The 15,542-nt window shown below is 43.4% G+C and overlaps 1 protein-coding gene across 1 annotated transcript; it reads right to left on the minus strand.

Moving 5' to 3' along the window:
- Window positions 1-1,886: 1,886 nt before the first annotated feature.
- LOC310868106 (uncharacterized protein) lies at window positions 1,887-14,904 on the minus strand (the record flags this gene model as incomplete). The annotated part of the gene is made up of 9 exons (XM_083778370.1): window positions 1,887-2,425; window positions 3,509-3,570; window positions 7,833-7,991; window positions 8,600-8,773; window positions 9,253-9,426; window positions 10,337-12,167; window positions 12,260-12,313; window positions 13,528-13,641; window positions 14,592-14,904. 9 exons carry the CDS (start codon window positions 14,902-14,904, stop codon window positions 1,887-1,889), a joined length of 3,420 nt encoding a protein of 1,139 aa, XP_083634496.1.
- Between the last annotated feature and the right edge of the window lie 638 nt (window positions 14,905-15,542).

Below are 15,542 nucleotides of genomic sequence, written 5' to 3' on the forward strand. Positions count from 1 at the left end.
ATCATCATTCTATAATTAACCCATGGTGTTTGCATTATGTTATGCTTTAGCTATTGAAAAATAGCAGATCATAGCGCGCCACCGAGTGGCGCGCTATGAGCTTGTAGGTCTGCTATTTTTGAAAAATCGAAGAACAACCGACATAGAAACATAGCTTTTTCAGAAAACTGTCAGAATGTAGAAGACATTTTTAGAATCTGATCTCAGGTCGAAATGGGAATTGAAAATATCCTTGAGTAAAAGTACAAAAGTATCGGCATCAAAATGTACTTAAAGTATTCATATTGCAGAATGTCCCACTTCACAATTCCAAAATGTCTAATGAAAATATAGCAGATCTACAAGCTCTCAATGTGTCGCGTTGCAACGCTTTGTGAGCCAGGGGGTCCCTGGTACAACCATAGACTGTAAAAAATATGGACAAAGCGTTCGCCAAGTCTAACATGGACGTAAAATGAAGCCTGTTATTCCTGCACTGTAAATCGCCATCTTTCTAGATCCGTTTGGTACCAGCTGGCCATTGGCTGGCTCCGTTTTGGACCAGCTGGCCATTGGCTGCCCAGACAACGAGGCGGGACTTCCCCCCTTCTTCTCCGTTGGTTTTTATTTTGACTCGAGTGGGAGGGGAATCCCGATCATAGACTGTAACGGTAGCCACGCCCCTCAGAACATACGCAATGTTTTTTTTTTCTTTATGGTCATTTTTTTAATTAATGGGGCCATCATTTTCCAAAAAGAATATTATGACATTAGAAATTAGACTTTAAACTAGTGACTGGAAGAAGAAAGTATTCATGACCATGTTTATTAAGGTAATACAGTCTAGGTGAAGTTGGGCCAAAATACATGGGCCTCTATGGAGCTATGGGGCTTTTTGGGTCCAGTCCAGCGCCACAACAGGCCATTATATGAACTACCGATTTCAAACGAAATATCTGGCTGACTGCCCCCCTGGGTACAACACATGTTCAGATGGGGGTCCCTGGTACAACACATGTTCAGATGGGGGTCCCTGGTACAACACATGTTCAGATGGGGGTCCCTGGTACAACACATGTTCAGATGGGGGTCCCTGGTACAACACATGTTCAGATGGGGGTCCCTGGTACAACACATGTTCAGATGGGGGTCCCTGGTACAACACATGTTCAGATGGGGGTCCCTGGTACAACACATGTTCAGATGGGGGTCCCTGGTACAACACATGTTCAGATGGGGGTCCCTGGTACAACACATGTTCAGATGGGGGTCCCTGGTACAACACATGTTCAGATGGGGGTCCCTGGTACAACACATGTTCAGATGGGGGTCCCTGGTACACCACATGTTCAGATGGGGGTCCCTGGTACACCACATGTTCAGATGGGGGTCCCTGGTACAACACATGTTCAGATGGGGGTCCCTGGTACAACACATGTTCAGACGGCGGTCCCACATGTTCAGGGGTCCTTGGGGGGGTTACAGGGGTCCTTGGGGGGGTTCCAGGGGTCTTTGAGGGGGTTCCAGGGGTCCTTGGGGGGGGGGGGGGTTACAGGGGTCCTTGGGGGGGTTCCAGGGGTCTTGAGGGAGTTCTAGGGGTCCTTGAGGGGGACCTGCCTGTGAGCGGCACAGCTGTGTGTGTACTCCACGGAATGCAATGATTTGATTGGCTGAACACGGAATGTAATGATTTGATTGGCTGACGTCGTCATCATTAGGATGCATGATGACAGTCAAGAGCGCCGCTCACTTCACACAGGTGTGATTCTTTGAATAATAATGAACATTGTATCAAAAACGTATCTGGTCTTATCTGTCTGTCTCTCGTCATGATGATGATGTCACATGTGGAGTAACCATGGCGACCTGATGTGACCCTCGCATAGAGACTCTATCTGTCTATCTCTCTACAGAAACACTGAGGAGCCAGACCCCAACCCGAACCCAACACATAGCGGTTCAGTGGACGTGATCTGGAAGGTGTGCAGGTGGGTCAGAGTGTCCTCTGAGGACACGTCATAGAAGGACAGAGTCCCAGCGGGACGGTCCACATACACTGCTACTCTGTAGACCCCGTTGGAGCGTCCAGAGGGACTGACAGAGAGGTCAGTCATCTTGTCATTGTGGTGGACATAGTACCTGTTTTTATGACACTGCAGAGCCCAGGACACGACACTGCGTCCAAACAGACAGGAATCACCATCTCCTTTCCTGCTGATTCTTCTGTCAGTCCCTGCTATCAGAACGTTTCCACTGCACTCTACCTCAGAGTAGCAGCGTTCGCTCACACTCTCTGCACTCAGAACCTGACGATAGACATCAAACCTCTCTGGATGATCAGGATACTGATGACTCTGTCCCTCCACCCATGTGACCTTCCTGTTGTCCTCAGACAGAGTGAGGTCACAGTGTGCTGTGTTTGTGTCCAGTGTGAGACGCTGGGAATCTGATGAGAAAACAACACAGTAAACATTAAATACATTATTCACCGACTAAAACACACACACACGCACACGCACGTACACACACACGAAGATGTGCACGGGCACACACACGTACATGCACACACACACACGAAGATGTGCACGGACACATGCACGTACACACACACACACACACACACACACACACACACACAAAGATGTGCACGGGCACACGCACGTACACACACGAAGATGTGCACAGGCGCACGCACGTACATGCCCATACACACACACACATACAAAGATGTGCACGGGCACACTCACGTACATGCACATACACACACACATGAATATGTGCACTGGCACACGCACTCACAAAGATGTGCACGAGCACACGCACGTACATGCACGTACACACACACACATGAAGATGTGCACGGGCACACGCACACACACTCACACGAATATGTCCACAGGCACACACACGTACACACACACATATGCACCTACACAGTACACACACACATGAAGATGTGAACAGGCCCATGAAGATGTGCACGGGCACACACACTCACGAAGATGTGCACAGGCACACGCACGTACACACACGAAGATGTGCACAGGCACAGGCGCGCGCGTGCGCGCACACACACACACACACACACACACACACACACACACACACACACAAACACACACACACGTACATACATGCACGTACACACGCGAAGATGTGCACGGGCGCACGCACGTACACACGCGAAGATGTGCACGGACACATGCACGTACATGCCCGTACACACACACACAAAGATGTGCATGGCATTGGGCACACGCACGTACACACACACGCACTCACACGAAGATGTGCACAGGCACACACACACACACACACACACACACATATGCATGTACACACACGATGTGCACAGGCACACGCACGTACACACACCATTGTGGGGGTCCCCAGTTCAGATATGATTATTGTGGGGGTCCCCAGTTCAGTTATGATTATTGTGGGGGGTCCCCAGTTCAGAGACTCGTAGCGCGACAGACAGACAGACAGACAGACAGACAGACAGACAGACAGACAGACAGACACTCACATCTTGAAAGGAGTCGAGGATTAATCCAGTGATCTATCCAGTGTTCTCCTCCATGATTCACACTGTAGGAAGAAATGATAAAACATTTCTATTACCATTGAATGATATACAGAGTATGAACATGCATCACTTCATTAACCCATTCTGGGTGGGAACCCCTTTTGGTGTTTTAAGCATTATGTTTTGATTTGGATCTCTTTTAGCCTTTCGGCTAATCTTCCAAGAGTCCAGAAATAAATTAAAACATAACAAAATACATTATATTACATTACAAAATAGTACAGTTCATTTCAAAAGTACATTTCAAATTGCACTGATGCTAAACGACAGCAGTGAGTCAAATGTTACAGCGTAATAAAAATACCTATACCTCTAATCCTCAACTCTCACACACACACACACACACACACACACACACACACACACACACACACACACACACACACACACACACACACACACACACACACACACACACACACACACACACACAATATGCATGGCAGGGTCGTCCTCTTCCCTGAGCCAGCTGAAAACCTGACCGCATACCAACACAGAAACTAGAACTAAAAAACAAAGCTTAACAGAAATCACTACATAATAGTGCATCAATAAAAGCAATCCCAGCTATAATGATGAGTTCCATAATTTAACTGCCCTAGAAATAAAAGATCGGCTTCCCAGACTAGTTTTTATTTTTGGTAGAACATAAATATCTTTGTGTCTTGATCTTGTGTTGACCTGATGTTTCTCTCGAACTAATGTTAATTTATTCTTTATGTTTACTGGTTTATTAGATGTTTTTATTTTAGAAATCAATGCAAGGGACTGTTTTCTTATGCATTCAAGTGCTGTGGGCCATCCCATTCTGTTATGCAGTTCACCCGTGTCTATTTCATACCCACATCTTAAGACCATTCTAGCTGCCTTGTTTAGTGTGATCTGTAGTTTTCTCATATCTGTCTGAGATGCATTGCCCCATACTGCACAGCAATAGTTAACGTGACTACGGGATATTAGCCTCAACGTCTCTTCAGATAAAAGCCCTGCAATTCGCCCAACCATTCCTGCCATTTGCATTACCTTTTAAGAGATATCTGTGGTATGAGCTGTCCATGATAAATTGTTTTGTATTTTAATTCCTAGTAGTTTGACTTCTGTGACCTCATTTATCTGTACCCCTCCATAAGATAACCATGGCCCTAACCTATTCCTTTTTCTGTTGGTGCATATGACCATATTCTTAGTTTCATCAGTGTTCAGTAACTTCAGTACTAATTTGTTATTCTCAACCCATTTAACGTGTTTAAAATCATTCGCCAGGTGCTCATGCAACTGAGTTTGTGTTATACTTTAGCTATTGAAAAATAGCAGATCTACGAGCTTGTAGATCTTCTATCTTTGAAAAATCGTGAAAATGTGGTGCAAATCTTTCAGAGCGAATGTTTTTAACTCAAATCTTTGCTTCAGTGGCCAATTTCATATAGTTTTTGGGGTACTTGATATGAAATAGTTTGAGCACCACTGATATACTGTAGAAATATAGGTTTTTCAGAAAACTGTCATGATTTACAAGAAACTTTCTTAATTTCGACGTCAGGCCTAAATGGGTTAAGGGGGCTCCAGGTGATTTAGGGATCTTGAGAAGTGACTGGTCAGTCGACCTCAGGGCCCTTGTCCATAATTTGGGAGCTACAAGTTCCAATATATACTGTAGACTGGTGCCAACTAAATTATGGAGAGTTGGTAACAAAGTGGACCCTTACAGATCTTTAACTCTTGAGACCCTCCCCGGGTGCATTTGGTTTCATTTTACGCTCTCAAGAGTAAAATTACTGTTAAACATCTGCATTAATTAATTTAAAAGAAGTCTCCACAATTAGAGAATGTAGAATAATTGTTATTTTGATCAACGTTGCTTGTTTCTCTACAACACAATATTTTATGTTTTAGGTCTAAGAGGCTAAATGTCATCAAACGGTGGTCCGTGGCTCAAATGGGTCTGGGGGCTAAATGTCATTAAACGGTGGTCCATGGCTCAAATGGGTCTGAGAGGCTAAATGTCATCAAACGGTGGTTCTGTGGCTCAAATGGGTCTGAGAGGCTCAATGTTATTGAGTCCAAATGTTATTCTGATTCCTCCACGAAAAGGCCTCGTTGTCCTGACCACTTATCCATCAGTTATACATTATGGATAATTAGTGTGGACTTAGACTGTTATTCCTCTCAACTATCAGTGGCTCAAATGCCAAATAAATAATGGGCCTTGATATGGCATGAAGCTATTGCATTTAGTATTTAGTATTGCCTTTAGTATTTAGTATGAATTTAGTATTTAGTATGTCAAGGACCCACAGAATTATCTGTATTTGGCTGCGGACCCCCGTCTGAAAATAGGTTGTTTTAGGGATACCATGCACAGAAGCAAAGATTTGAGTAACAATGTTCGCTCTGAAAGAATATAAATTCAAAGATTTGCACCACATTCTAATGATTTTAAAAAATAGTAAATAAGTGCCGCGCTATGAGCTATGAGCTTGTAGATCTGCTATTTTTCAATAGCTAAAGTATAACATAATGCTTAAAACACCAACAGGGGTTCCCGTCCAGAATGGGCTAATACTTTTAATTGGTTTCATATTTGTAAAGCCCACACACAGACGTACAGTGTTCAATAGCACTGATTTATTGCAGAAAAAAGAAAAACAGAGATAGGTTTGCATCCGACATACTAAAATATGTACACCCAAAACTGCTGAGTCAATCTAAGGTCGCCTTCACACCAGAAAGCTTTACTGTGATTAAAACCAATCCTGATGCACATTGTCGGAAAGTGCGCTTCGTTTGGTAGGTGTGAAGCCTCATTCGAATCCTAATCAAAGAACCCCATTCTACTCGGGGGTTTCTCTTTGCTTCCAATCACACTTGATTCCGATTTGGTGCAGGTGGGAATGCAATCACATCAAATAAAGGAAATGAAGCAGACAATGTGGCGGATGAATGAGGAGTAAAGTTGGAGACGGAGAAGGGATATTTTACGCAGCGAGATGTCCCGTTACCGTGAATAGACGTGATCGAATGAGGAGACCGAAAATATGATCAGATGAGCACATTAAGGAAACACATAAAAATACCGCAGTGTACAGAGTAGTCTGTCTGTCTGTCTGTCTGTCTGTCAACATGGAGGGCTGTCACTGTGTGCGGGGATCCAAGTGCTGGAGACTTTCTTCATCTTGTTTAAATATAAATACCGCAAAATTAAACACATGCTTAAGCATGATCTATAAACTGTATAGCTAACATGGCATGCATTGTAGCATACTAATTTAATGTGATGATCGGATAGCCTAATCTATAAGAGTACAGATTGTAAACTAATTAAGGATCATTTTGCGCCAAAAGAACAGTCCGTTTGGCGCACGCACACACACACACACACAGTTAGTCCATTCCCCGATGGCTGACGACTTCTCTGCCCATTCGCAGCGACTCTACCAGGGTTATTTAATCCATTCATAAAATGTGCCCAGCGATTTATAAACACGGAGCACTTTTACCGACGGACCGGATGTTGCTGTAGCAGCTAAATGTAGCCAAAACACTCTAAACACGATTATATCGCGACTACGGACTGGACAGCGGGGGCCCGTCTAACACATCATCTTTTCTTAGAATTAGACGGAATGATTTAGATCGCGAGTTAACGTTTTAAGATTGTCGTTGTCGGCTAAACAGGAAGGGGGGGGGGGGAGGGGGGGGGTTGATGACCTCTCACTGTTGCGCAACATAGAGGATTGCGCAACAAGCGCTCCTAGGCTGTAGAGCGATGCGACCGGTTTTGATATAATTAATCTCCGTCGTTTTTATCAATCTCTGTCTCAAGCACCAGACCGTACCAAGTACCAGGACGGAGATATCCGTCATGGGCCCCCTTAATAATGAGCTGGTATACCTCTCTAGCAGCTCAACTACGCAGCTCTGAGCAGCCTGCCTCGGCCTGCCTGCTTGTTGCTTTAGTGCTGGTTGCACCGACTGCTTTAGCTGTAGTGATGCTGCTGACTGATTGGAGCAGAGTGGATTCAGAGGCGGGGCTACTTGGCCAGTAGAAAACAGCAACACTCTCTCAACCTCTCTTTCAAACTTCACCGTGCAATGCGTAAAACTCACGTTAATTAAATTAACGCCGTTAAAAGGAATTTGTGTTGACGCACGATTAACGTTAATGTGCGTCAATGTTAACAATGTAACTTTGACAGCCTTAGAATAAATAAAATAAAATTTTATTTTTAACCAAGATGGATGGACACAGTCCAAGTCGACTCACTTGACAGTCTCCAGTCCAGCAGAGAGCAGCGTCTGCTCAGCATCTCCTCCTGGGTGGTTATGGCTGAGGTCCACATGCTTCAGGTGGGAGGAGGGGTTGAGGGCTACAGCTGAAGCCAGAGAAGAACAGCCTTTCTCTGTGATCGCACAGCCTGACAACCTGCAGAGATATCCACACTTTAACTGTTTGGTTAATCATGGGTGGACGAGGACCTCTTGTGGTTGAGACGAGGTCTCGTACTTTATACTAAATAAGCTGGCTGTGGTCTTTTGTGCTTGTGTTTCAGTATATTACCTACTACTGCTGCTATTGCTACTACTGGAGCTCATCATTAAATAAATGCAAAATCAACCACATGTAGAGTGGACACCTAGACTCGGTCTAGGAAACTGTACACAGTATAGTTAGAGTGTGTATGTTTGTGTATGAGTGTGTTTTATAAATAAATGACGAATCGTTGTTTATACAAGTTTGCCAATATTGTGTGGTTGTATTGGTTGAGTAATACCATTGATGTCCAACTGTATACTCCCCATATGTGGAGGGCTTTTAGTTAAGCTAATGTTATGTTTAAGGTTCATAAGTTGGGACCAAAAGCATAGGGAGAACTTAGTTTATAATATCCGTACATTAACAAACTGCTGTTGATGCTCCAGTACAGAGAAAACTCTATTTACCTCAGAGTCTGCAGTAGAGAACCACACAGAATACAACTCAATTTACCTCAGAGTCTGCAGTAGGCTACAGATCCACACAGAATAATTTACCTCAGAGTCTGCAGGTGACAATGTGGACTCTTCACTCCGGCACATAGAAGCTCAATTCCAGAGTCCTGCAGGTTGTTCAAAGTCAGGTCTAATTCTCTCAAATGGGAAGGATTGGAGGCGAGAGCTGAGGCCAGAACTTCACAGCTTCTCTCCGACAACCAGCAGTTCTTCAGACTAAATGAAGAATACAACCAGATGAGGAGGGGGGGGGGGGGGGGGGGGAAGAGAGAGAGAGAGAGAGAGAGAGATTTTAAGACTAATAAAATACATATTCCTGCCATACAATTTCCTCAATTGCCTCAAATCTTTGAATATATATTGTTACATAGTGAACATTTTAACTTAAGCTTATGGGGAGGTCCCTGGAACAACATATTTTCAGATGGGGCGGAGGAATATTACATATCATTTTTGGGGTCCTTGAGCACCACTGATACAGAAACATAAGGTTTTCCAGAAAACTGTCATGATTTAGAAGACATTTTTTTTATTTCGACGTCATGCCAAAATGGGTTACGGTCAGTGTGAGTTACCATGATATCAAACCTTATCCACACTTCAAATAAAGTACCACCTCCATAATAACTGCATTATAATCACTTACTATAACAGAACGTAACCAAATAAAAATAAAAATGGTAAATTAATCTGACCTGAGAATCTCCAGACAACAGTTTGGGCTCTTCAGTGCAGCACAGATGACATCCACTCCGGAATCCTCCAAGACGTTTCCACTCAAGTCCAGTTCTCTCAAATGGGACGGATTGGAGCTGAGAGCTGAAGCCACAACTTCAATGTGTTCCATCTCGAGGTTACAGTCAACAAGTCTGTAATTACAGATTAAATGTAAAATCAGAGATGATCAAAACAGAACAGACCACGTTCACTGTGAAGGAGGTTCCCTGTGGAGCTGTCTGAAATGTGTGTGTGTTTGGATACTTTTCTGGCTATGCAAATAAGAGACATATTGAATTTATATGTGCTCATACCTTTCCACTGTTTTCATTTGATTGGAATACAAACATTAACCCATTCTGGGCGGGAACCCATTTTGGTGTTAGCACTATGTTATGCTTTAGCTATTGAAAATAGCAGATCTACAAGCTCATGGCGCGCCACCGAGTGGCGCGCTACAAGCTTGTAGGTCTATTTTTTTAAACTGTCAGGATGTAAGACATTTTTAGAATCTGATCTCAGGTCAAAATGCATTAAAGAACCACCATTCATCTGTGCGTTAGAATCTGATCCCAGGTTTGCTTAACAAAGTCCTCTGTGAACGCTAAGCAGACCTAATGCAAAATGCAACAACGTAAACATTTGGTCCTTGATCCAGACCTTGTAAGCAAACGTTAGGTGTGAAAGGCACCTAAAAGATCTTCAATCTAGTTCTTCAGACATTAGCAGGATGTCAGTAAGAACAGAGAAGTGGAAGATAGATGGAAATCGTGGAACTTACATTTAAATGTATTAAGTAACGTGTGAACGTAATGACCAAGTTCATTGTTTAAAAGAGCATCCTCTGTACACCCCTTCACTAATGGTACGGTCCATTTCTCATTTGGTATAGTCTGTTTTCATTGTAGAATAACTAATGAGGACACTGGTAAATAGCACACACACACACACACACACACACACACACACACACACAATGACAATGTGTACATGTGTTTATTTTTATTTTTAATGAATGAATGAAAGCTGCTCTAACATGATTATATTCTTGTGACTACTAACCTGGCCGTTTTGCAGTTCCTCACAGCTGGGACCAGTCTCCGTCGCCCCAACGGGTCTGTGTTGTATTTGTCCAGGTCCAACTCCTCCAGAACCTCTGACATCAGCAGCATTGAGGCCAGAGCTGAACACTGAGGCACAGTGAGTTTCTTCCCTGATCTGTTCTCTGACTCCAGGTACTGTTGGATCCCCTGACTGACTGACGGGTCTTTCATCTCCATCAGACAGTGGAAGATGTTGACACATCTGTCAGGAGAGGCACGACGATCATTCATCTCCTTCAGGTTGTTGATGGCTCTCTGGATCTCCTCTGGACTGTTCTCTGTCTGACCCAGCAGACCTCCTAACAGACTCTGGTTGGACTGCAGTGAGAGACCATGAAGGAAGCGGACAAAGAGGTCCAGTTGTCCACTCTTACTCTGCAGGCTTTTCTTCATAGCAGCCTTCAGGAAGTCAGACAGGGAACTGTCACTGTTGTACCCATCATCTCCCAGGAATGTCTTCAGGACCTCCGTGTTCTTCTGAGTGAAACAGTGGGACAGGTAGACTGCAGCCAGAAGCTCCTGGATGCTCAGATGAACGAAGCAGTAGACTGTTTGTAGGAAGAACACATCGTCTTCTTTGAAGAACTTTGTGCAAAAGCCCAAGTTCTTCAAGTCCTTGTTCACATCAAGACCACACGCTTTCAGGTCCTCCTCGTAGAAAATGATGTTGCCTTTGTCCAGTTGGTGAAACGCCAGCCTGCCCAGCTTCAGAAGAACTTCTCTTGCATACTTTATGAGCTTATTTTTGTCTGCCTCGCCTTGTTCAGGATTTTCCCGCTGTATCTCACCCATCAGGAAGTGGCAGAACAGCTCAACCAGGGTTTTGGGCAGCCTGACTGTCGTCCCCATGTTCTTCACCATGTTCTTCACAACGGTCGCAAGGATCCAACAGAAGACTGGGATTTCACACATGGTGTGGAGGATCTTTGATTCTTTGATCAATGAGAAGATTGAGCTGGCCTGGTTCTCATCACTGAACGACTTCTGGAAGAACTCCTTCTTCTGGTCATCTCCGATGAACCCTCGTACTTCTGTAATCCTGTTTACAAACTTCTTAGGGATCTGATTGGCTGCTACAGGTCGTGAGGTTATCCAGACGCGAACAGAGGGGAGGAGCTTCCCCTTGATGAGGTTTACAAGGAGATCTTCCACTGGGTAAGAGTCGTTGACATTCATGAGGCCAATTTCTGTGCTGAAATCAAACTGGAAATTATTTTCATCATAACCATCCAGAACAAACATGACTTTGAAGGGGAGGTCGTTGTCTCCTGCCGTCTGCAATTCAGTGAAGATATGATTAAGAATGTCTTCCTCGATAAATCTGGTTTCCGCGATGCAGCAGTGAATTAGCTGTGCCAAAGTAAACTTCTGTCCCTTCAGCATATTTAAATGGCGGAACTTGAGTGGGAACACGAGGTGTGGGTCTTGGGGGAAACATCTCTTGGCCCAGTCAGACACAAATTTGTGTACGAGGAACGTTTTGCCAATTCCTGCACAGCCAACGGTCAGCACTGTTCTTATGATCAGTCCAGAAAGGTCTTTGAACATCTGACCCAGTTGGATTTCTGTTCCCTCTCCTGCCTTCTTCATCTCCATCTGTCTGACCTCATGATGGCTGTGGATGTCTGTTCTTTCGATGTCTACATTGTAGAGCGGGGTGAAGACGTTTTCAAACTTGACCTCACGCTGTGTGCCCAGTTGTACACTCAGATATGTGTTGTTCATGTTGCGTTGAAGCTGCTCTTCATAGTCAGTGATGTGAAGATATCCTGGTGTTCTCTTCAACAGACCTGTAGCGAACAAAGCATTTCCACTTTGTCATATGTCACTCGCAAGCACACACATGTACACACATGTACACACACACACACCCACCCCTTACCTCTCAGTTTGGCAGCTCTGTCTAGTCTTCCCATCTCTACTCCTTCTGTCAAAGCTGAGATGTGAGACAGTGATTGGTCAGTGAGATGTGAGACAATGATTGGTCAGTGAGATGTGAGCCAGTGATTGGTCAGTGAGATGTAAGACAGTGATTGGTCACTGAGATTTTAGATTTTTTCCCCACCATAGTCATCACAGATACATAAATGTATGATTTGTATCAATATAGATTCATCATAATATAATTCATCATAATTAATTGATTTGATCTTATTATAAACTATTACAAATACATCACTTAACAAATTTATTGTCTTCTGAAAAACTTTCTATATCAGTGGTTCTCAATATTGTTTTTTTTTGGGGTCAAGGACCCCAAAAATTATGTATGTAATTGGCCCCATCTGAAAATATGTTGTTCAAGGGAATATATGTTCAAAGATTTGAGGCACATTTTCAAGATCTTTCAAAAATAGCAGACCTACAAGTTCATAGCAGACCTACAAGTTCACAGCAGACCTACAAGTTCATAGCAGACCTACAAGTTGTAGATCTGCTATTTTTCAATAGCTAAAGCGTAACGTAATGCTTAAAACACCAAAAAGGGTTCCCGCCCAAAATGGGTTAAAGGACAAGTTTAGTTTTTTTCAGGTTCATGTTTTAGGTTGTTATTAGAGAAAGTAAAAGATGAGATGAGTTATTTTATTTATATTTTTAATCTTTCATTTTAGCTATTTTAGCTGTTTTTGACAGGGGGGCGGGGACATTCGAACATGGGGCCAAATATGTATTATTATTTTTTAACAAAATGTTATACTACACAGTATGACAGCCCCCTATAGAACCCCCCCTACACAGTATGGCAGCCCCCTATAGAACCCCCCTACACAGTATGGTAGCCCCCTATAGAACCCCCCTACACAGTATGACAGCCCCCTATAGAACCCCCCTACACAGTAAGGCAGAGTACCAGTACTTAATTATAATTATTTTACTCGCCGATACCAAGTACCAAATAGTACTTTTAGTTTGTGTTAAGTACCACGTCTTATTCCCTAACTTGAGTAAACTAAAGACCTGGAGGCGTGATCAATGCCATTTGGCTATTCTGAGTGGCCAAAGAGCATCGATCACGCCTCCAGGTCTTTAGTTTACTCAAGTTAGGGAATTAGACCTGGTACTGGACACGCAAAATACAGCCCTAGGTGTCTTGTTCCATTATAAATCACTTAAATACTAGGTCTCTTGTTCCACCTCGTAAATACTTACGAGGTTTCTTCTTCCGGAGTAAAACTCCAAGTGCTACTATCGCTACTATCACCATGACAGTAATGATCCCACGTCTTAATCCTCTGCCTGGTGGTGCTGGTGGTTCTTTAGTAGCTGAAAGACACAAATATAAAACAGAACCGTTTGAACCATTAGAAAGGCTCTGTTCTTGGTTGCCGTTTCACACTTAAATCGTGTTTCTATGTAACAGTATGCCAGTTATGTAACAGTATGTTTCTATGTAACAGTATGTTTCTATGTAACAGTATGCCAGTAATGCCAGAGTAATGCTATTTTTGTGTCCTGTATCACTATTCACTATGGTCCATGTGACAGAGGGGTCAAAGTTGAATTAAGCAATGTTACACGAGAGGGTGTGGTTTAACGTGATTATTGCCACGACAGTGATGCAGGTCAGGAACGAGACATAGTCGAGTTCCGCAAGCATCACTGAAGTGGCAATAATCACGTTAAACCACACCCTTGAGTGTAATATTGCAATTCTACAACAGTTACCCTCAAAACTAAGAAAATCGCTGAAAAAACATTTTTTTTAATGACAGATGTAGTCACTACGACCACAAATGTCCAAAGAAACTAGCTAGCCTATAGCCACCGAGTTTGCTGCGCTCTGGGAAAACAGAGCAGCTGAATTATTAGTTTTGATTAGGTGTGGAGTGGTGCTCGTTTGAACCACGGCTAGAAGGCTGTTTCAACCAATCAAATTGCTTCCTCGAAACGACCTGTTGCAAAATGAAAGTTGCACTATATGATATAGAAATAGGTCGACAATACAAATGACGCTAGTATTGTGGATTAATTTATTTTGAATGAGTGGCCCCCAGTGCCCCCACACCACCAAATGACCGGAACTACTTATATTCACCAAAACCAGAGCAGAACTCCCACCACGGGACTCGGGCAATCAATTAATACCTTTACAACAACCGCCATAATAATGGCAAGTATTTCCTAGTCCAGAAATCTGAACCGCGCACACACACACACACACACGCACACGCAGACGCACACACACACACGCGCACACACACTAAACTACATACCTTTGTAAAGAGGGTTGCGATAAGAATTCTGCGCCTCACTGAACAGGTTCTTTATTTGACAGGATATTGTTTTAACCCTTCGCCCTTTCTCATCGTTGTAGATGGTCGACTCCCAGGAGTTGGGTCCGCGCCATTCGCCTGCATCGAACTTCCAGCGATAGCCGACCGGACCAGACTCTGTGACGTCGTCAACCGTACAGTGCAGCGTACAGTGGCTGGAGTTGGAGTCACACTGTTTGATGTTCAGGATTGGCCTCGGGACTTTCTCTGTGGAGGACACAGAATGAATTACTGCACCACACACATCTAGCATCTATCTTCAAGTAGGTGTCTTCTGTCACAGGCCTAATGGTGTATATATTATACCACAGGTCGTAGTCCCAGAGGTCCCAGAGCGCAGCAAAGTCGGTGGCTAGGCTAGCTAGTTTCTTGGGAAAGTTGTGGTCGGAGTGACTACATCTGTCATTAAAAAATATGTTTTTTCAGTGATTTTCTTAGTTTTAAGGGTAACGGTTATATAATTGCAATATTACACAAGAGGGTGTGGTTTAACGTGATTATTGCCACTTCGGTGATGCTTGCGGAACTCGACTACGTCTCGTCAGTTTAGTATTCACTTGATCATTGTTTGCAAACCGTCATGTGGGTTTATTGTCATTGTTTATGTAAAGTGTAAAAAGTGTCCTGTAAGTCCATTTGGGCGGGGCTTCTTCGGAAGCATGACACTTAAATAAAGAATCAACCAATCAAAAAACATCTATCATGAACACACTTTTACAGGGCTTTAACTAGTCGACTATTCAACTAGTCGACTAGTAAATCCACTAGTTGATCATGCTTGACTAGTTTATAAGAAGAAAGACTTCTTCATCAAAAACTGTCAGGATTTAAGAAGACATTTTGTAGAATCGTCCTCAGGTCTAAATGGGTTAAATAAATGTATCGATAATA

This window comes from Protomyctophum parallelum (genome assembly GCF_964188405.1).
Source record: "Protomyctophum parallelum genome assembly, chromosome: 12".
In the NCBI taxonomy this organism is placed as follows: domain Eukaryota; kingdom Metazoa; phylum Chordata; class Actinopteri; order Myctophiformes; family Myctophidae; genus Protomyctophum; species Protomyctophum parallelum.